General features: G+C 41.9%; 3 protein-coding genes across 5 annotated transcripts; 2 read left to right on the forward strand and 1 right to left on the reverse strand.

Moving 5' to 3' along the window:
* The first annotated feature begins 2,797 nt into the window (after positions 1-2,797).
* Positions 2,798-11,855, forward strand: LOC311504784 (protein kinase C and casein kinase II substrate protein 3-like). 3 transcript variants are annotated; one of them, XM_084568065.1, is made up of 10 exons: positions 2,798-3,208; positions 5,897-5,967; positions 6,091-6,247; positions 6,500-6,735; positions 8,227-8,382; positions 8,736-8,911; positions 9,002-9,122; positions 9,277-9,344; positions 9,482-9,561; positions 10,786-11,855. In XM_084568065.1, exons 2-10 carry the CDS (start codon positions 5,911-5,913, stop codon positions 10,896-10,898), a joined length of 1,164 nt encoding a protein of 387 aa, XP_084424191.1. In that variant the 5' UTR covers positions 2,798-3,208; positions 5,897-5,910; the 3' UTR covers positions 10,899-11,855. The 3 variants fall into 3 exon arrangements, with proteins under 3 accessions (XP_084424191.1, XP_084424190.1, XP_084424189.1); XM_084568064.1 differs by lacking the exon at positions 2,798-3,208 and adding an exon at positions 4,145-4,413; XM_084568063.1 differs by lacking the exon at positions 2,798-3,208 and adding an exon at positions 4,472-4,743.
* A 501-nt stretch (positions 11,856-12,356) lies between these two features.
* On the forward strand, positions 12,357-20,478 carry LOC311504574 (circularly permutated Ras protein 1-like). Its single transcript, XM_084567753.1, has 21 exons — positions 12,357-12,416; positions 12,652-12,753; positions 13,465-13,707; positions 14,839-15,060; positions 15,171-15,311; positions 15,399-15,479; positions 15,566-15,639; positions 15,834-16,019; positions 16,114-16,155; positions 16,343-16,432; positions 16,583-16,734; positions 16,852-16,933; positions 17,392-17,522; positions 17,727-17,811; positions 17,949-18,055; positions 18,157-18,269; positions 19,050-19,161; positions 19,651-19,791; positions 20,071-20,164; positions 20,255-20,281; positions 20,378-20,478. The coding sequence occupies exons 2-21, from the start codon at positions 12,663-12,665 to the stop codon at positions 20,465-20,467; spliced, it is 2,304 nt and encodes a 767-aa protein (XP_084423879.1). The 5' UTR covers positions 12,357-12,416; positions 12,652-12,662; the 3' UTR covers positions 20,468-20,478.
* A 938-nt stretch (positions 20,479-21,416) lies between these two features.
* gjz1 (gap junction protein zeta 1) lies at positions 21,417-22,598 on the reverse strand. Its single transcript, XM_084567751.1, has one exon. The coding sequence runs from the start codon at positions 22,111-22,113 to the stop codon at positions 21,439-21,441; it is 675 nt and encodes a 224-aa protein (XP_084423877.1). The 5' UTR covers positions 22,114-22,598; the 3' UTR covers positions 21,417-21,438.
* Positions 22,599-22,692: the final 94 nt, after the last annotated feature.

Consider the following 22,692-nt stretch of genomic DNA (forward strand, 5'->3'; position numbering starts at 1 on the left):
GGTAAAGCCCAATTAAATGTTAATGGTTGTGGCTGAGCCAGAAACTCTGGCGAGAAGCAGAAACATAAGGGACACATCCTAACATCAGTTTTGTAGCTTTAAGCAGTTCAGAGTATCAAATGGCTGTGAGCGCTGGAGCCAAAGTCAGAATGTGAGAAGAGATTTTGTTTGTAAATGATAGAAGAAAGTGATAGATGACAGTAGTTTTTATATATATATATACAGTATATTTGCCATACTCCCCCAAAGGATGCCCCAGTAAGCTTTGTATGTATGTACTTTGCAAGCGCTAAATATATCTTACATGTTAAACGGGATTCACTATTAGTAGAACCATTTGTTTTGTACTAAGTGCTGATCGCAATCATTCATTTCAAACTGGTCAGGGTATTTAAATCTGTTGAAATCGAGTCGTGGATTGTAGGGAAATCTATTGAGAAAATATTGTTGTGAACTGAACTTTATTATTTTCCTGGTTATACTATGGAAAGGAGAGGAATTATTTGGGCGTAGCTGAAAAAAGGGTTAGCATGTAAAACCATCTTAGACTTTACTGGTGTTTATGGCCACGGCACAGGTCGAGGGATGGATCTGTCCTCTTTGATGCCATAACGTTGACCGCGCTCTCTCACACAGCAGGTGCAGTGATCAAAAAGGGCTTTTTACTGCTTCTCTGTCTGCCTGACTTCCTCTACCTTCGGCCTCTGTGAGTCAGTGTGTCTGATTTTGTGCGTATGTGTGTTTGTCAGCCTGCGTTGGTAGCAAAACGCTTACCCCGACCTACACCTTTCTCTTTTTAATGCCTTTTCCGAAAGATATTTATAATGGTCAGAATGCATAGTTGTTGTTTTTTTTTTCTCACAGTTGACAATCCTGATATTACCCTCTTACACACATTAACCCTCAAAAAGAAAGACTCTTACCCAGTTTTAAAAAGGTATTTTCTGTGATAAAATACTGTATGTGTTACATAGAGGTGAACATGAACGTCCTGGATTTATTTTTAACATGCCAGTTTAGCCATTCCCTGCAGTGACTTCAACTGTAAGGCAAGAACATCATTTATAGCTCTGTATGTGATGATGATGACGACAATGAGAACATAAAAATATAGTATAATAAAGATTATAATATTAAGTATGTAAACATTTTTAAGAATCTCTGTCTTCCAAATAGTGTGGACAAATTCTTTGAAGCTATGTTTTGTTTATGTTTCTTTTTTCTGTAAATGCTTTCTATACTGCTCGCCCTGTGGTGACCCCAGTGAAGCTGACATGTTAGTTAATGCATATTTTCTCCAGTTTAAAATTATGACTCTGTACTCTTATGCTGAGTTGCCTCAATGCTATCTCATGATGGATGCTATTCTGAGAAGGACTGAGCAGTAGTGTAGAAAGCATTACATTATGATTTAAAAGAGTATTTTAGGTCTAGTGAAATGCATAATGAATATGATTACATACAGTATGAGCATAAGTATGCAGAGATAAAAGGTATATAAATATATATATATATAAATACATAAATTTTGTTTTAAATAAAACACATATTTACTGATAAATAACATGATAGAGGTACAACTAAGGTGTTGAAATAAATGCTAAAATAAACTATAGCCTGGTTGTGCTTCTCATTTCTCCTTGGATTCCCTCTTCTGACAGAGTCACATAATGATCTAATTTAAAGTGCAGTGTCATTTGGCAGCAGCTCATCTCAGCCCCGCGGTGGTTGAGCACAACATTGTTTTCAGGTCGAGAATGGTTTTCCCATCAGGCCCTGTGAGCTAATGGGACAAAAGTTTGGAGCTCACGAGGTGGAAGAAGATGAGATGGCTTAATCCAAAGTAAGCAGTAGAACCGACTGAAGCGTGAAATTCATAAGGAACAGTGAAAAACAGCTTGGACGGGGATGAATGCGGGACTGTTTGCTTGTACGACGGCCAGTAAGCAATGTCCATGGGAGAAAACTGTAAATATAACGTGTTTTAAACGTTTGTGCCAGTTGTCCAGGTTGCTCACTTTTTCCTGTTTCTGTTGTTGGGTTCTGCTCATAGTTTGCAAAAATCTCCAATGTAATTTTATCTGTGGCAATGAAGTCATATCCACAGAGAAAAATGTAGTTGGGGTTTGTAAAGGTTAATTTACTTACTGTATGTGGAATGGAATGTAGATGTTTTAGTAGGGTTGCTGTTTATACACATGGCTTCTCATGGTCTGAGACCTGCTGACTAAGAAGGCTACCACGGATCACCGTCAAACATCTGCGACTATTTTTTATTCTCCTCTTCTGTCAGGTTGTTTCTTTCATTCTCCACCCATCGCTACTTTGAACAGCAGTTGTTTTGAGCGAGGCGGGTGGAATATGCAAAGTAAATGGGGCACCAATTCACAAAGCCACCGTTAGTCTTTAAATATTAAAATGTCATTTTCCAGTGCTGTAAGCACCGTAAATGCAATTCAACTTGTCTGTATTGTACAAGGGAGGAAGCAGAATATATATTTTGAAAGCTGGGTACTTAACACAGCAACTATCTGCATCACCAGATACCACTACCAAGTGAGAACATGTATGCTTTGACTAAAATTACCTGTTCATGTCACCTGGTATCCCCAGGTTGAATTGTAAGTCTGTGTCAGAGCATATTGTAGACAGTAAGACAGTAAAGATGCAAGACTCTAAACAACAACACACTGCCAACAAACCAATAAGATACATGTTTCAAATTATCAGCAACACTATGTACTGAAATATAATTCTAAAATGTCATAATCAGAAAGATAAACTTACTTTACCAAAGTCATAATCTGACCAACGAACATTTTTTAACGGTGCCATTTTTTGCTGTGCAGATAAAAGATTTGTTATAATTCCTGACCTGACAGAACCTAAAGGAACAAGTGCTGGTGCTGAGCTTCAGGATTCAGTGAGAGAGTATCTCTCCATTATTAAGCATGATTTACCAGGCGGGAGTTTCAGCGGATTGTTGTTCAACAACCTTGTAGATCACTCTCTGTTCTTTTTTCCACCGCAGGAACTTGCACGCCATTTGAGAGCAGGATGCACCTTGGTGCTTTACTGATAAAGAGATCAGCACTGATAATCTGCTATTTAGTAAAATGAATATGGCAACAGGTATTTCCACCATGGACCAATGGCAATGAACACAGACTGACCTGAACTTCAACCCCTCTAAGCTGCAATTACAAAGGTTTGTCAATTCATGCCGGATGAGAATTCATATTTTAGAGAATTCATTTTCTCATTGATGGTGTAGGCTGTTATTTCTCTTTTCCAGCCCGTACATTAACCGTGGATATACTGTAACTATGAGGTCTGTGTAGCAATATTGTGCATGTTGCATTAGCTGCCCCTGTTGAAGTGCTTTACTAGGTTTTCAGGAGTTTGGAGCTCAGTGCTTATTGGTTTAAACAAGGGTTTGGCATGTTTGGCATGTTTGGAATTGAAATTGCGGCCAAAGCTGTTCTGTTTCCTTATCAGTCTGGTGGATCCTACACTTCAATTGGAACAGAAAGGCTGAAAGAGACAGACTTCTTTCCGATGATGGCGGTGACCAAAATAGAGCCAAAAAAAAAAAGGAATGACTATTATACTTAAACTGACTTGGTTGCTAAAAACATGATCCCAAATGAATTGTTCTGTATTCATTTTGCTCCATAATAACTGAATGAGTGAAAGTGTTTGCTATCAGTTTAAACAGTCAATATTGTGTTCACAACTTATTTCCAATGCTCCCAGGCGGCCAGAGAAAATCAGTCAGGCCAAACAGAGACAGCAGTAAATAAATTGTTACTCTGGATGACACCGGTGTTCTCCTTTAACTCCTGGCTTGTATCCAGAAGAGTACAGAGCAGAATAAGTAAACAGGGTGTGGGTGAGCATGCTGCATACTGTACTCTCTCTCTCTCTCTCTCTCTCTCTCTCTCTCTCTCTCTCTCTCTCTCGCTAGGCCTGACCAGGCAGGTCAGAGAGGAGCACGGGGCTAATGTGGCAGTTCACGGGACAATCCCCTCCCTGCTGTCACACACGCTCACTAATAAGCTCACATGACTGTGTGCCACACTGACATGATTCTGTTACCAGCGAACAGTCAAAATGAAGGTTCGGCATCTCATTAGCACCATATTGAGAGAGACAGAGGGAGGGACTGGCAGGGCAGATAGAAGGAGGGGGATTCTTCCAGCTGTTTTCCTAATAACAGAGTGTAGGGAAAGTGAGAGGGTGATAGTCACAAGAGCTAAAAGAGCTAAACAACCTGACAGGGAGGACGACAGTGAGTGGAAGAAGCAAAGGATGGGGTTAAAGTAAAGACAGACAAGAAAAAGAGGAAGAAGAGTTCATCCTGATAGGACTGTGAACTAAAATCAGAGCTGGCGGGGGCGGAGAGCGAGAAAGGTAAGTTTCTTCCTCCTCCTTTGTTTGCCCTGGAGCCAGTTAGCATCAGAGTGATTACCATGCAAATAATTTGATTTGTTTGAGATTTCTTTCCTTCTGCTTGCTTGACTCGTCTGAGCGTCTCACGCCCACTTTGGGATAGACAACGTGTGTGTAACTTTAAATGCCAGGGGGAAAATTGGGTCAGTGAGAGAGGGAGAGGAGCATGCATTAGAGGAGGAGAAGCTCATTGGGAGAGGGGGAGACAGACATGGATAGGATATTTCAGCAGCCCTTGAACTACAGTAACAAGTGGTCACTTGAATAATCACTGGTGATTCAGAGAGAAATGTAAGTGCTGGTTGCTCCCAGGCATGAATGCTCGGCTGCCACTTTTTTTGTGCTTTTTTGGCTTGTGAATGGAGTTGTTAGAATTAAAATACTTGGTAGTATGGATGCCTCCGTGTTATTTAACAACAGGCTGAGCCAGCTTCAAGCTCCTTCATGCTCACTTCTCTTCCCTTTCTTCTGCATGGACAATAGAATCAGGATAAAGTCACAAAACGACCCAGCAGGGATTTTCTCCAACGTTTCCACTCATGAAGCGAAAGTAGTGATGATAAAGCATAATAGTATAAGCACGAAGACCAGCTAGCTGAGGGAGAGAAGCTCCTAAATGAGTCCGACTCTCAGTCATGCTCAGTCTTGTGATGAGGTGTGGTTAGTCACTTTTATATTACTCAGCCAGCACTATGTCAGTGCACTACCCAGACAGAAAGAGGCTCGATTGTGACTGTCCTTTGCGTGTTTGTGCATGTAGCACTTCGTTTGTTCAGTTTTCTCCCTCCAGTGTGTCTGCCTCCCGTGATACTCTTCACATGCTGTGCAAAGAAACGTCTGTTATGTGGACAGTTTATTCCACTGAAAACTTACATTTGTTGCTAGAAATCTGCCCCTGGCGCGTTCTTGTGGCCATGATCTCTGAACAGAAAGGCAGGAAGAGTCAGAGTGGGAGACAGTTGGTTCTAATGGGCCTTGCATTAGTCAGAGCAAAGGGAAAGATGACCTTTCTGTGCTGTTTATTTTGGGAAGGCAACAGGAAGAATGCTGGAGCAGCTGTTCTATTCCTGCTGGCAGATCCCACCCCTGTGAATTCCAGTCTGTCAGGGGAACGACACTCCCCTCTCTCATGCAGGGGCGATTGGGGGTGCATCTGAGTATTGTGTAGTGCCAACAAAACCACATCTTAGTGACACAACAGTAAGTTTAGCCACACACTGCGAGGCTTCAGCTGCTGATTATTTGCTGTCAGGTTCGCCCGCCGTAGAACAGGAGCTGCTTTGTTTATGAGGAAGTCAACCTGTTGTATTTGCACATTACACCATGTAGACGTACCTGTCGCATGATAATCGGTGTCCTCTGCCTGCCAGCTTGTTATGTATCTGAACCAGTCTTGCAACTATCTAGCATAACGCAAACAGTTTTCTTTTGCTTTCTGAGACAGACGCGTTCCCAAAAATGGCGAGCCTCCCCAAAGAGCCGCCTGAGGATGCCAGGAAACAGAGCTTTTGGATGGTGAGGAACACATTTCTAATCAAATAGAAGAAAATGACAGCCCTGGTTCATCAGTAGCTGTGTGTATTTGTGAAAGGCATTTATTCTTGCATAGCATCACAGTGTTTCTTTCTCTCTTGCCAGCCAGGGAATTATGTTCGTACTGTGCATCGTACTGAACACTCCTTCCAGGCCTGTAATGACATAGTGGCCTGCTTCATGGAGAGAGCAAAGGTAGAAAAACAGTACGCCCAGCAACTCAGCCAATGGAGCAGCAAGTGGAAATCTATAGTGGATTCCCGTGAGTATTCTGCATTATGTAGAGCACTGTTGGCCTAAAAACAGACGTATTCCCAAGCCATTATGACCACCTCCTCTCTCACCAAGTTAAAATTACATCTCAATTCTTATTAAATGGGATCATCTGTGCTTGTTTGAAAATTTCCAGCGGATAAATGGAGGTCATTATTTCCTTGTGGGGTCCATGACTCACCTCGGCGCTCTGTGTTATTTTATTCCACCGTTTTTCTTTTTTTTCTGCTCCCCCCCCCAGGGCCACTATATGGATCCCTAATGAGAGCATGGCAGTGCTTCTTCACCTCCACAGAGCGTTTGTCCGCCCTGCATTCCTCCATCTCCCAGTCTCTCGTTGCGGAGGAAGGAGAGCGGGTGAGGACCTGGCAGAAGGAGACCTTTCCAAAGAAGATCTTCTGTGGCTTCAGAGAGAGCCACGAGAACAACACGAGTTTTTCACGTGCCCAGAAACCATGGTCCAAAAAGCTGATCAAGGTCAACACCTCTTTCATTTGCATATATATATGTCTGCACATGCTTGTAATGATGATCATGAGTAGCAATACTGGTTAAGCAGACAATCTTATAATCAAGGCTCACTGCTAACTCACTGCTGGAATTTGTGATTTTTGGAATGACATAATTGTGATTTTTGTTAACAGTCAACGTCATTGTCTGATAAAAACAGAGATCTTTTCTTTTTTTCTATTGCCCGCCACCAGTTATCTTAGCTTAAGTCAAGCAACAGCAGAAATAAACAGGGAATCAGCTAGTCTGTGTCTAAATGTAACAAAATTTGAGAACCAGCACCTGTTTCTTGAATCCTCCTGGATGACTGAGAACCTTCACAGTCCTCCTGGTGTAGTTTTACAATGAGGTGTGGCAGAAGCCGCTCGTAGAGACATCAAATTTGATGCCCCAGGCCAGTGGCATGCTTGGTGTGTCCGTGACTGGTGTCAGCTCCTCAATGAGCATCTGTGTCCCACGTTTTGGCAATTCAGCATGGTGCATTGATTGGCTGATCAGCTTACCAATCCACTGCACAAGAGGAGAAGCGAATATGACGAAAGAAAGCTAGCGATGCAGTCCTGAGAGGCACGTACAGACAGCTCTTCTCATTTTTCCATCTTCATCTCATCTCAGCATTCAAATATGCAAATCTTTTCACAACAACATGATCATCTAGAATGAGTAAACTGTAGACCAGCTGATCAGCATGATTCAGGAAAGGCCAGCTCTGTACGATGGTTTGTAGCTCTTTTTAGCTTCCTAGCCTCCTAGCTAACAGTAGCACTTCCGTTTTCCCCTTTTGAAAGACAATATTTGTTTGATGTTGGTTTGATGTGTCTGAACCTCACCTTTCAGCATGAAAGCGAATATGTGTCAAGCTAGTCCTTTAAGCTACACTGTATGTATATATACAGTGTAACTTGAACGGTTTTGTGCCCCTAGGAATTTTCTACATTTCAAAAACATCAAAACATCAGTGGATTTTCAAGTCCTGACAATAGACAAAGAGAACCCCATCAAACAAATGACACAGACGGATTATACTTTAGCATATATTTATTCAAAAAAAATAAAAAATAAAAATCAAAAGTAAGTGAACTCTTGTTTTAAGTGTCTGGTGTTATCCCCTTGTGCAGCAATAACAGCAACTTAACATTTCCGATAACTGTTGACCAGTCGTCTATAGAGGCTTGGAGGAATTTTAACTCATTAATCAGTACAGAACCGCTTCAGTTCTGACATGTTGGTGGATTTTCTCCCATGAACTGCTTGCTCCAGGTCCTGCCACAACATTTCTATTGGGCTAACGTCAGAACTTTGACTTTGGCCATTCCAAAAGATTAATCTATTTAAGCACAAGTCACCTAAAATAAATTTCATTCCAGCTTTTCTGCTAAGCTAAACTAATATCCTGGCAGTAGCTTCACATGGCATACTCACCAGGTAAATATGTGTACTTGATTGTGCATCCAACAGCTGGAGAAGGTCCGAGCCGCCTACCACAAGTCCTGTCAGAGGGAGCAAGCAGCCCTTGAAAAAGAGAAGCAAGCAAATGAAAACTCTGAAATGAGTCCGGAGAAAAAACAGAAGTTCATTGAGGCCAGAGAGAAAGCCACAGAGGAGAAAGAAAAGGTGAGGTGACATGACATGACATACTAGCACACCACACCCCGAATCACTTATGCATGATGAATGTTGTATTCCCTTGTTTGCCCGCTGCATGTGGTGATATTTAATCATTTGAGATACTATGGTCTCTAAACATGAGCCCCAGCTTTAAGGGTCTGTTCCAAGCATTTCCCTTGTATGGAGATATGTTATTGTTACTCCGCTCTGTGTTTATGGCGACCAGCATGGGAACAGCGAAAAGCGCCAGATGATTTATACATATTAGGTCCTCTGTTAAAGAGAAACAGCAGGGGTTCTTCCTGCAGAGTCTACTCAGCTTTTTATCATAAAATGATTTCTTCTGATCTGACCTCCAGATTAGAGACCGATATGAGAAAATGCTAGAGGATGTGACATCCTACACGCCTCGCTACATGGAGGAGATGGAGGCCATTTTTGAGCAGTCGCAGGAGGAGGAGAGAAAGAGGATCAGCTTTCTGAAGCAGGCCTTTCTCTCCATCCACAGACACCTGGACGTCACCAACAACGAGAGGTGAGCAGCCACTTGCCTGTGTCCTTGTAGAGTGTACAAATTACTGTGTTAACACAAGGCTAATCTCTATCTGCTGCATCCTTGCATCAGTGTGAAGGCGGTCTATAGCGAGCTCCACGAAACTCTGATGTCCATTAATGAGCAAGAGGATCTGAGATGGTGGAAGAACAATCACGGTCCCGGGATGCCTACTGACTGGCCAAAGATTGAGGTGCTTACAAAGTTTACATACAGAAAAACCCTGACATTTAGATATTTCACCTAGCTCAAATAATGATACACAGAGTGGGCTTGGTCACGATTTGCATGATTTTGCAGCACACTTTTTTGTACATATGTGTTGATAAGATTATTTTTTTTCTCAGGAGTGGGTCCCTCCAGTAAAAAAGCTAAAAAGAAGGAAGAGAGACCAGAAAGGAAAGGAAGGCCGACCGTGAGTTATCCTGAGTGCTGTGTTTGTCGTGTAACATCTAATTAATTACTAACTGAATAATGATAACCAGAGAGGTGAACAACATGCATTTTATCCCCAGTCATATTTATGGTGTGTGATATGTCCTCTCCTCTTAGTGTGATGATCGGAGGCGTGAAGGTGCGAGCTCTGTACGACTATGTGGGAGAGGAGGGTGATGAGCTGTCCTTTAAAGCAGGTGACACATAAAGTGTGATGCCGTGACGTCATATTATTCTCAGTTTTAAAGCTTCGTTTTGAGACAGTATTCCAACCAACATATCAATGCTGATCTTTAAAGGGATGACAGACAGAATGGTAAACATGTGTGTACATTATATGACTTTTGAAACTGACATTTTATTTTTAAAACCTTGCCACTGCCAAAGTTGTAAATTGCCTGGAGTAGTTTTGAAGAACAAAACTGACTTGTGTGGAGTTTCTTTTATATCTGAAACATGCATCCACAGAAAAGCTGTGTCCTTTACATATGTTCACCTCGATTAAAACTGATATCCAATTAAAAGCGGTTCCCCCGATAATGGTCAGGGACATGAATAAATAAAGGCTGACCCCTAAAGACAGACAAGGGTAGATAAAGTCCAGGTGTCTCATATAACATTTCCAGTTGAGCATACTGTACTATTCTATTGTTATAATTTTATAAATTCAGTAATATAGTTGTGTAATACAGTTATTTTCTGTACTTTGCTGTGCTTAAATACTCATGTAAGGTACAACTGTTATATTTCAGTTTCACTTTGTCATGTCCCACACACTTGGTTTTGCATACACTATACCTACAAATGTTTTACAATAAAGGCATTGTTAATAAATGATTTCAGTTCATTGAAACACTAGTGGGCTTTTAATTTGAAGCAATCACAGGTAGTATTGCATTTGTCTTAACAAGTAGGTCCTCCTCCATGGTGCGCTGCCATGTTGCCTTACTGCTGGTTGGAAGTGGCAGCTTGACATTGGTGATGCTACAAAGACAAATATGTCACTTTGGAAGTTCTACTTCTAAGCATATACTTTCTTCTACGTGCTCGTAAGGGGGAAGTGGTGGTGGTGCACTCAGTTGGATGCAATCTGCTACCTCACCTCTAAATACTACTAAATTCTACACACAGGTTCTTTTGGTGTTGTAGAAAAGTGATTCATGCTGTCTATACATTACAGGTAAAACAGAATCACCTCTCAAACTCACTTTCTACAAAGACAGGAGGTTTTTTTTTTTTTCCTCCATTTTTTTTCCCTCTTAATTTTGGAAAAATGGGATTTAGCATTTGCAGTGTTCGCAAAGGGAAGATTAGGTTCTGGATGTACTGCTTGTCTTGCAGCCATAGACGTATGCACGTTTAATCAGATTATTATTCTGTGCAGCCGTGACTCTACTGAGTTTTATTCTTCTTGACACCAGGGGAAGTGTTCCTGAAAATTGAGGAGGAGGACGACCAAGGGTGGTGTCGAGGAGTGCTGAGCGGAGGGAAGGAGGGCTTCTACCCGGCCAATTATGTGGAAGTTGCCGAGTGACCTCACACTGTCCGACGTATTACATCCTGAACTTATTTCTCGGTTTAAAAATTCTCCCGAAAATACCAATTGTTGTGATGTAACCTCTCAGATGTTGTCACACAGATTCTGAATTAATGTCAGATATAATCTGTTCCCTTTTTGAAATGTTTAATGCCTTAATATTCTAACCTTCTTGGTCTGACTACGTCTGCAATATGAATTAACTTATCAAAGACTAGAATGTACTGTTTGTGCTGAATGTGTCCGTGTGTGAGTGTGTTTGCATGCAGGTGTGTATGTCAAGATGCAACAAAAGAGAACAAGAGAAGATATTTATTTACTGCCATCATGTCCGAGTCGCTGGGTCATTGTTACACAGATGAAGCTGATAATGGTAGATGGAAATAACCCAGGCATAGCAAGGTTAATGTTTAGTTCATGAGTGTTATGTAGAAGCACACAGAAGTTACTTTTTCAAAATAAAAGTGCAGAATGTTTTTTTTTTTTTTGGCTCTAATCCCTTCTGTTGACACATTTTTTTCAAGTCCCCCTTCATTTAAAAAAATGTCCATTTGCATCTTGTTCCTTTATTTTAATGTTTGACCTTCACAGCGCAAAATAATGCATGTGCAGGTATTTGATTCTGCATGACAGTATTTTCACATGTATTCACCGAAGAGTGAAAGGTTGTGCTTGCCCAAATCTGAGATTATAAATTGTACATATAAGAGGGACTGTTTTATGCAGCTGATCTGGAAGCCAAATTACGATCCCATGTTCAGCTAACACAGGTTTGATAAGGAAAGTTGAAGCCTCCTGTGCACACATACTGGAAACTGACACTTTACTGAAGAAGGACACGTTTGCATATTCACATATTCTGTATTTTACTAATAACATAAATTCGACATAAATTCAAGGAACTATTTCACTATTGTCAAATTAGTAAGAAACAAAACACCAAAGAACACATTAAAAACCCAACAACATGAATGTGTTAATTAGTGCCATCATTTTTTCAAATAATATTTTAAAGACATATTAAGACAAATTTTACTGATATAAATGTATTTGTCAAATAACATTCTGTCTTAAGGGAGTCACACTTTTCCCCATGCATAGAAACGGTAACATAATAGCACAGCATAATTTATATTTCATTTGAAAAATATGGTAAAAGAATTTAAAAGTTTAGCCACTATGGGACATTCTTTTATTTTGAAAGGCTTTTGTACTTATTCATCATCTTGACATTGCTGCCCTGTTTCTCAGTTTGGCCTCCTTCCAGTCACCCATTTCATTTACGTTCATTAAATGTTTAACTAGAGTTGAGCAATACTTGACAAATATCTGACTTGCCGCCCGGCCTCACAACATTGCACGGACACATGACAGAAAACGGGTTAAGAAGAAATCCTGTTGGACGACATGTCTGGAAGTCAACCCATGAATGACAGGGCGTTAAACAACGACTGAGAACTGTAAAGGTTTCATGTGCATGGTTGTACTCCACGATCACCATTCAACTCTTTATGTGTGAGTATGTTTTATATATTTTTGGAAGAATTCTTCGTGTATTTGCTTTATCTTGATTAAGTGTCTTTTATAAGAGGGCTTATCAGTGGTGTGTCAACATAGTTAAAGCCACACACTGTCCCAGGTAATGATAATAGCACTGTGATTTCTTTGATTACTACTGATGGGATTGTGGGACATTAATCTAGAGTATTTTATAAGTTTTTTTCAGCTGTGTACTTCTTGTCACAACCAGGTTGAATCAAAATGGAGTTTGCTTGTGGGTTTGTTTACGTGCCACCGTCACTGGGTCAGAGGGACGGCCAGAAATCCAATAACAACGTCATCAAACGCTCAGGTGGGATTTCATTCAAACAGAACTTACATTTAGGAACATCTTAATTTAATTGCACTTACATGTGACAAATGTCACATTTCTCTGTTCCTTTTTTCCGTTCCGCTGTACGTGTCACAATGTCACAGTTAAATAAAGCTTTGTTGAAGTTTAACAAAAGAAAGTATTTCAACTATCCATAACAAGAACAGGAATTATACGTTAGTCACAGATTCAAATAGCTTCTTCTATGAGTCACCGGTTTGAAGAAATCCATCAAACAGGTACAAAGCTGCTACGTCTGTCACCTGCTGGCATTCTCCGTTCTCTGGAAGACGTCGAAAGGAATTGTAGCAAATGTAGGGGAGTCATTAAGGGATGTGAAAGTTGAGAGAAAGATTAAAGATTCCAAGCACACATATTTGCTCAGAGTATCAAAGATTAATGATACATAACTGTGTAAAAGTATCCGTTGATGGATTTTTCCTTTCATCACAGCTTTCTAGGTGACTGGTTGGTTAAGTACCATTATGCAGTCTGTGACACGCACATAACCTCTTCTGTCTGTCTTAGAGGAGGTATTCCTTTCAGATACTTTGCTTTACTCTGTAAAAGTCATCTGCCACCTGAGTCACACTTTCTTCACAGCTCAAAGGTTATCTCTGTACCAGTTGTTTTGTCTGCACTTGTACTTCTCTTGCTAAAAACTATACATTTTCTTTCTTTTTTTTTTAGCCCTCCTTCCTCCTCTCAACCGGATCCGACCTCGCAGTCCTCCTCCTCCTCCCCCAACTAATTCTGCAAAAGCCACCTCTCCGCAATCCGTCCCTTTTTCCTCCAAGCTTGAACAGTTGGAAAAGACTCCGGAAGCGAAGAAGGTCACGAAGCCCACTCCTTTCTATGAAAATGCAGAATTTCACAATAAAACTTCCACCATCAGCGTAACTCCTCAGCAGACAACGGCTCCTCGGAGGACAGGTACAGAGAATGTCGCTGTGGCTGTTACTGTAAATGTAAGGTTGAACATGTTTCTGAAGGAGAATCCAGTTAACACCTCACACAGTTAAACACGTTCACACCTGGAAGCTGCCCAGTACAACCACAGGGCACTAATGGCCATTGATTGGGGTGGTTGATGAGGAACAAGATCTTCAGCAGTAATACAAAAAAAAAAAAAGGTGCAACAATTACTGCAGCCTTTAAGTTTCTTGCAACTTCCACAACTAAATTTCCTTGATTTCTGTTATGAAACACAAACATAGAAATTTGAGTGTGGCCAGAGGTTTATCCAAGAAGATTATGAGGTAAACAGCAGAACTTTTCATTCTTTGGATCAAAAAGACTTCAAGGTGTTTGCCAAAGCAGATGGGTGATTTTCGATTTTATAGGGGGTGTTTAAGGACCAATAAATAAGTTGTTTTTCTTATTGTCGTCAGTGGAATTGTATCATTTAAATAGTTCTTGCCTCATTTGTTCGTGTTTGTGATAGCATAAGTGATGCATTTTTTTTTGGGGGGGGGGGTGGAGGGTGGAGGCAGAAGTCACAGAATCTGAACATCCTTCAGCTTTTCCAGAGGATCACTCAGAGGTAGGAAGCAGTAGGGGGGTTGCTGCAGGGCCTATCCAAACTAACAGTGGGTAAAAGGCTGGGTGGTCCCTGGACATATACAGCACCAGAAATTAACCTAACAATCGAGCCGGAGCACCTGGACGAAACCCCCGCAGGCTCAGGGTGAAACTATATCTGCATAGTGTCATGCCGTCCGCTTTTTACGGCTTTTCAATTTTTTCTCTCCAAGTGCCATTTCTCTCTTTTCACAAACGTGAAAGCAAGGTAATATTTGACATGGGATGTCAGTGATACTTTCAAAGAATTTGTATAAAACATGGTTCCGTCACTTTAGGCACAAACAAGATCCAAGAACGTGATCTATGTTTATTCATGATGCTTACAGAGAGTGTACAGTGTGATACACAGAGCTGCAGGAGATACATTTAGCTGTGTTTAAGCTGACCCCAGATTGAACCAATCTGCTGACTGAAAACAAATATCGTTATCTTTGCGGTGAACTATTCCTTTAATGCTCTGCTACCGTCTGCTTTGCCCAGCTCTTCTTCCACCACATATGAGACCTGCAGCAAATAGCCGGCCTCCTTCTGTCAGTAAGCCACTCACTGCCCCCAAAGGTCAGATGTTTACCTATGACCTCCCAAAAGAGGATCTGGATTTCAGTGCAGAACCGTGGGACCCGGACTACTCCTACAATACTCCAGAAGGCAGTGGGGGTGAGGTGAAGCTGCCGGCTGATAGTGGCACTGTGCCAACATCAGGTAAAAGGCAACGCTGTTTGTCTTTTTTTGCTCTCTTTTTGAATTTTAATTTGACACATTTCCAGCTTGTGTAAGATTCAAGTGTCTTCTGCTCTCATCCTAAACTCCAGTCCCAGCCCTGCCTCCAAGGCCCTCATTCATGAAGTCACTGCCAGTGTACCTAGTGTTGTTACCCTCAACCAAGTCAACTCCTTCATGCCCTCAGAAATCTTCCTCGGCCACACCAACTGCCAACTCGTCTGTTAGCGAAGGTAACCTTAAAAGTCACCATCAGGCTGTCACAAAACCAATGTGATGCACAGCGCTTACTTTGAATACTTGTGTTATTTCCACATTAGTGTCGGAAGATAAAGGACCTCTGCCGGGAAACCCTAATGTGGTCCTTGTCAGTTTAGGAAAATTAATCTCAGAGGAAAAAGGTCAGCAAACGTTTATCATCAGCCATCTAGTTTGATTTACTATTAGCTTAGATAGTAATGATAGTTGTGTTTTTTTTATTTTTCAGAGCACGTCATACAAGGAGAGCCCACCAACTGCTCCGAGTGTGGCTCTGTGCTGGACTCCTGCTATTACAATGTGGTAATTATATCATATTTCACTTTTTCACTTTTATTCTGAAACCGGTACATACTGATAACATCAAGAGTATTTGCATAGAGTTACATAACATGATTGAAGCAGCTGACCGCAACTGTTATTCATCACAACACGATCAAACAGTGAATCCAAATACAGGCTGGTGGAATGGACTCTTTCCTTTTCCTGTGCCGCAGGTCAATGTGTGTTCCTTCTGTCAGTCCTGCGATTTGACCAGCTCTCCAAGTATAAAACAGAACCCCTTAAGTGGTCCCACGGACGGCCTCTTTTTGCTCAACCCTAATGAAAAGCCCCTGTGCGCTGCTGATGCTCTGCTGCTCTTCTGCATCGACATCTCAGGCTCCATGAGCATCACCTCGCAGGTGCAACAACTTTCGTGTCACTCTTCGCATCATGAGGATGTGTATGAGAGCTGGCATTTGTAAATCCAACTTTTGGTGTCTTTGTTATTTCAAGGTGTCGGAGGTAGACCACTCTACCCACAGATCCCGTCTAGAGGTGAGTTGCTCCTGACTTTCAAGCCTTTTTTAAAAGGCCAAACCAAGGCCAAAGTCACATAGGTGTGTGCACTAATGTGAACGTTAATATGGGACATTTGTTGCTTTGAATATGCAGTATTACAACAATAGCAGTAGCGATGCTATCAAGGAGCCAGTGGTGATAAAAATAATTGTGTCCAAACCAGTTTGTCCAGGAAGCCGTGTTTCAGAGTGTTCAGAGTCTAAGTGAGCAACAACCTGACAAAAGAGTGGGGCTCATCACCTTCAACTATCAGGTATGGCACTGCAGAGGGTTGATCTGCAAAGTCTCCCTGTGTTCAAAATAGTGGATGCACATTTTCCCCCCTCACTTTAATTTTGTATTTTTTTGTAAAAGAAAAATGAATACCATTGCTGCTGCTTTTTCTTCACCTCTGTATCTTCAGGTGACAATGCACGGACATGAGAACTGCACATCAAGTTCCCTGAGCGGTGCTGATTTAACTGACGTTGACTATCTGAAAGAGGCTGCGGCCAGTTTCCCCAGTCCACCTCCACTTTCACAGACCAAGAGCTTCTTACAGAGACAAGTTATGGGGTACAAAGCAAACTGCAATTAGTGTGCACTGTTTTTTGTCTTTTGGATGTTTTCACCATATGGATTATATTATATGTGTTCATGTTTATCTATTCTGGCGACTCCTTTGTTTGAAAGATTGTGTGCAAATGGAACTACAGCTCTGGGTCCAGCAGCTTTGCTTGCAATCGCAATGGCTTCCAGACACCCAGGCTCAAAGGTACGTTTGGCTGTTAAGTCTTACCAGATCCTGTCTACTTTATAATCTGCAGTTAAATGGACATCGAATTTGTTTTATAGTCTTTGCGAGAGGCGTGTGGACCCCAGAAAATAAAAATAAATAGTTGCTGATGGGACTTCTTCAGGATTATGTGGTGTTTTAATGAATAGCAGACAGCATAGATGCAGGCAGGAAACAAAAAGGAGAGAGAGGGCTGTAATAATATGCAACAAAAGTTAACATCTGGAATCAACTTTAAGTACTTGCCTACCAGGACATCACTTGTTACCAAGGTTCTAAAACTATTCAAACATAATTTTCCTGCATTCCAGACAAGAACTGAACAAAAAACTAAAGCTTGTGATACAAACGTGCACATATGTCTTGTGGTGAGAAATTACTTTTTCTGTTTTTCTAAACAACACTATCCTGATTTGCTGTCCCTGCTGAATTTGAAGGTGATTATCTGTACAGATGGGAAGGCCAACGCCGAGCTGGGGAATCTAGAAGAGGAGGATGAGGACTCTCGCACCCTCCTCTCATCCACCATCTTCTACCAGGAGCTGGGGGAGTATGCTGCTAATCAGGGGTGGGTACATATCTCCAAACGGGGAGCAGAAATGGGAACAAGTGTCAAAACATATGACATTGTACTGTTAAACAGACAACAAATGAACTTGCAGACACTTTTGCGGACATTTATATTAGTACCAGCTGGAGAAGTACTGTTGTCGCTGATTTGAGCTAGGTGTGTTGTGATGAAGGTCATTCTGAAATATCCTTCTTTCATTAGTGTGACAGTGTCTGTGCTGTCCATCGAGGGAACAGACTGCCGGCTGGAAGAGCTGGGGCGGCTGGCTGATCGCACTGGAGGGAAAGTAAGAGACAGTACGAAGCTGTGTTGCATGTTTCAACAACTGAGTCAGATTTTCCTGTGCCAGTTTGTTTATTATGTATATAACTCATCAAATGAAGCGAATGATTTCTCGTGTTTGTGTAATCCCATGGTCTCTAGGTGGTTATAGCCAGCCCCAACAGGTTGCACCCAGAGTTTGAACAGATCATTGAAAACAGGACCACAGCTACACACTGCTCTGTGACGTTACTGCTGCCCAAATCACTGCAAGTTCAACAACAACAATGCTTTCTTCATGGACTGGTCTCTAGAGAATCTTGGCATTAATAGTAACGCCTACAACGCTGACTCATGCTCTGTGCTACAGGCAAATGAGAGGCGAGAGGAGCTCGGGACACCGAGTGACCAGAGACGTGGGGAACGTGGACCCAGAAACAGAGATCACTTTCCAGTTCGGAGCCAATGAACAAAACGCAGAGGGTGAGGGAAAAAAATGGTCAACAGACTCGCAGTGGTGACTCGTTTATTTTTTTAGTTTTTTTTTAGTTGTACTAAATTTCTCAAGAATATCACAAGTGGTGCGTGCTGCCAGGTCTTGAGAACATTGCCAGATGTGGTGATTTCTGTTGTTGCCAACCAAAAAACATTAAGTCTCAATGTGAGATCTCACCGAGAGAGACATTGTGAAGTGAGTCATTAGATCTGAAAACAACAATGAGCAAAGGAAATATAACCAAATTAACCCAGTAAAAAAGCTGCTAGACTACAGCAGAAACAACAGCTAAGATAGAAACACGTCCATCTGGATACATGTCACACACTACTAGGTATTTGGAAAACAAGATGATGCTGCTGCTGCTGCAGAGACGGCCAAGAAACAAAGAGATATTATTACTGTCAGTAAGAAATGGCTTTCATTAAAGCACAGAAGGACAATTTGGTTGAAATATCTCAACAGCTATTGGCTTAGTGGTGGCTCTCACTGGATAACAGATAAGGATTCAGTCCTCTTGTAGAGGATGTGTTTTACATCTTCTGTAAATCACCCCGTACTAAAACATGCTGACAAAATAACAAAGGTTCCTCTAGTTGGTCATCTTGTGCTGCCAAGTTCAACCTGGACTTGGGATCATAAATTCTTGCCTGAGGAGAGCAGGCATCAGGTTGGGTGAAGAAGGTTTCATCTGAGCCAACTCCACATAAAGACCTGTTTTTACTAATTTTCTGAATGCTGTTCATTGTGTTTTTTCATTGTGCCAGCACCAGCTTCTGGCAGCCGTGTGTCCATCCAGCTGCAGATCAGATACAGGCGGAGGAACGGACAGATGATGCTCAGAGTATTAACTGCAAGCCGAGACGTTACTGACGACAGGTGATAATGATGCTTCCATAATCACGATCTTCATTAACTGTTTTGAATTTTCCCTCGTGCACACCGTTGTTGCGTTCGAATATCAGCACGCCTGTGGCCACTCATCAGCTTAAACCAGACACTATCCTCTGACATCTTTAATCAACGAGGCATTCTCACCCTCAAGACAACAGCTGATAAGATATTTTTTCATACCGATCTCAGTGAACCCTTTAGGCGAAGTGGTTTTCGAAATCCAAGGAGACTGAGATTGTTGCCGAGATACTGAAGGTTTCTCATCCATCCTAACATTTAGTTACAGTTACACAGCAAATAAACCTCTCATCCCAGTCGGCCTGTTTCATATGCTGAATGAAGGTCACGCAATTCACAAAAACAAAGTGGCACCTGTGTGTGTGTGTGTGTGTGTGCACAGTAGCATAATGGCAAGGCTGATGCTGTAAATGTTGAGAGGCACCCTTATGACAGCAGTGCGACTCTCCTTCTCAGCTCGGCGGTCCTGTCCTCCCTGTCTGTGGGCATCATTCAGCTCAACTCGTCACAGGCCAGCGCCGCTCTGGCTGTCAGAGGCCGCTTCCTTGACGCCAGGAGGGAAGGAGAGCTGCAGAGGGAGCTCATCGAGAAAGCAATGTGAGTAACAGTACAGACCTCTGACTACAGCACAGACAAAAGCAAAGAAAAGTGAATTTAAAAATAAAATGTGTGTAAGACAGGTGTGAATTGCTGTGTGATTGCATTGGCTTTTTAAGACAATCTTTGCAAGAAATGACACACACAGCTTCTCACAGATTTCTCATCTCATATCATTTTTTTTCCTCATTAAAATTTATATTTGAGATTTAGTTTTTTATTCCTCATGATCAGATTGATATGATCCGTAAGTTACAAAGTGTCTGGCTCTGTTCGCAGAGAGCATAACTGCAGCACAGAGGACCAGCAGACGTACCAAGAATGGGTTAAAACCATGAAACCTTTCTACAACAACATACATAACTTCACAAGGGTGAGCTTTCACTGTGTTTTATTAGATTCAGTGCCTCTTATTAGAATCACCACTCTTAATCCTTCTGTTTTTTTGTTTTTTTTTCTCCAGAGAAAATCTGTCACTTCAGACTCACAGGTAATTCATGCTATTTTTAAATGATCCTGCTTATTACTGGAAGACTTTCTCCCTGTTTTTGATGACCTTTTCCTTTCATACTTCCCCTCCTACCAGTCTTTAACAGATGCCGGGGCAGCGCTGCTCTACACCATGAAGCACAGCAACAGGAAGTCCATCTCACTGAAGGATAAACAGCGGCTCTAGCCAAGTGTTTCCCCCTTTTTGCTCGCTGGAAGCAACTCGAGTCATGAATGGCAAGGCTGATTACTGCGGACTCTGGCTGAATGAATACCTTTCAAATATGTCACAGTGTAAATGATGTATATCACAGTATAACACACAACTTAAGACTTTCTACTGTATCTCAGCATTACACGTGAAAACTGCTGAGAACATACAGAGTTAATAAGGGTGTGTATTTGACACTACAAGTGTGGTGTGTAGTTTGGGTTATTGCATTGACCAAAACATGCAGAAAGAACCTGACTCAGAAACACCATCATGCAGCTTACACCCAGACACTTTATTGTCAGCAGAGTATGTCTCATAACTTGCAAAACCATAGTTCATATGCAGCTCCATAAAGGTATAAGGTGACCTCAGAGTTAAGTTTTTATAAATATTGTGTATACTGTGTATATATTTGAATACATAAAGTTTGCAAAAACGTGCAAGAGGAAATTTAATCACACAAGAGCAGTGAAACGGGCGGCACAGTGGAATGGTGGTTAGCACCGATGCCGCACAGCAAGAAGGTTCCGGGTTCAAAACCATGGGCTGACTGGGGCCTTTTTGGGTGGAGTTTGCATGTTCTCCCTGTGTCTGCGTGGGTTCTCTCCAGGTACTCCGACTTCCTCCCATTTTCCAAAGACATGCTTGTGAGGTCAATTGGTGATTCTAAATTGGCCGTAGGTGTGAGTGTGAATGTGAATGGTTGTCTGTCTCTCTGTGTTGGCCTGCAGTGGACTGGAGACCTGTCCAGGGTGTACCCCGCCTCTCACCTAATGACAGCTGGGATAGGCTCCAGCCCCCCCACGACCCTTCACAGGACAAGCGGTTACAGAAGATGAATGAAGAGCAGTGAAGCAATTTTGCAAAGAATATGCACTGAATGTTTTTTTCATGGGCGTGAACATGCGTGAATATTGGAAAGAAAAAAGTGTCAATATTTAAAATTAGCAAAGGTAGTGAAAGATGGAGTACATACAAAATAGGACCGAACACACAATTATCCCGCCCGAGATGGAAGCCAAAGCATAGATGGACATGCGTTTCTCTGGGGCGGCCTGCAAAACACAAACATACAACTCAGAGCACATGTTTGTGGAGCAATTGAACGGGTCGCCACTCAGCGCTGGCAGGTTCCAAGAAAGCAGAACATACACAAACCAAGATTCTGTCAGAATACGCAGAGTGATGCTGAGCAGGTAGAATAACACGGCGCCTCTGTCTTTGTGGAGATCTAAGACCAACCGGACCTTGGTGTCTGCGGCCTCCTGCTCCACATCCGCCTTCGCCTGTGTGCTCCTTTTCTGGGCTATTGACCGTAGGTTGGAGGTGAACATCTCCATGAGCAGGACGGAGATGACAACCAGGACAAAGATGAAGTTCCAGGCCACCATCATGGGCTTGTGGAAGTGTCTATTAAAACAGTCTTTGGTGCAGATGTTGTCCTTGGTGCCGTTGCAGGCGAAGTCAGAGTCCACTTTGGTGAAGGGCAGCTCAGCGAGGAAGAGGATCACAAGGCGGATGCACAGGGTGCCAAACCACAGGGAGCGGCACTTGTAGTTGGTGGTTGCATCTACTGCTGTCCTCACAATGGGGATGAGGCCTGTTACTAAGGCTGCCATCGTCACTTTAGAGAGTAACTGTGAAGACACTGGAACAAACCAGAACACCACTGTTGAACTGTAATCTATTTATGAATGATTGTTTCTGTGACATTATAAAAAATTAGCAAAGATGGTTTCAGTACAAAATATCAGTGAAGCTGAGACTAAAGTGACTCTAATGTTAAGTTTGACTCGGAGTTTAAAATGTCTGCAGTACTCGTCTTTGCTTATAAGGACGTATGACAGCATTAAGCATAAAAACTGTCCACTTAAGCATTCAAAATGTCACAGCTCAATATACCATGTAGAGCTCAGTCGAATCTAAAACTGTCATTAAATGGAGTGTAGCACATGCGAGAGCTTACCTTTAAGAGCTGCAACCTCCTAATGGAGTACAGTCACTCTGGCTTTGCATTTACTCTTTTATGGGTTCAGAAATGTCGCAGTCATCAATATATGTGTTACAGTTTCTCACCAAATTAAGTGCTGACATGGTCTTACTAGGTTTTTCTGTAAGTGTAGCTGCTCACTGTCAAGGAATACTAAACAGACAATGAAAAACGTTGGTTTTGCACACAAGAAAACAAGGGAAATGAC

Source organism: Chelon labrosus, assembly GCF_963514085.1.
Source record: "Chelon labrosus genome assembly, chromosome: 19".
Taxonomy (NCBI): domain Eukaryota; kingdom Metazoa; phylum Chordata; class Actinopteri; order Mugiliformes; family Mugilidae; genus Chelon; species Chelon labrosus.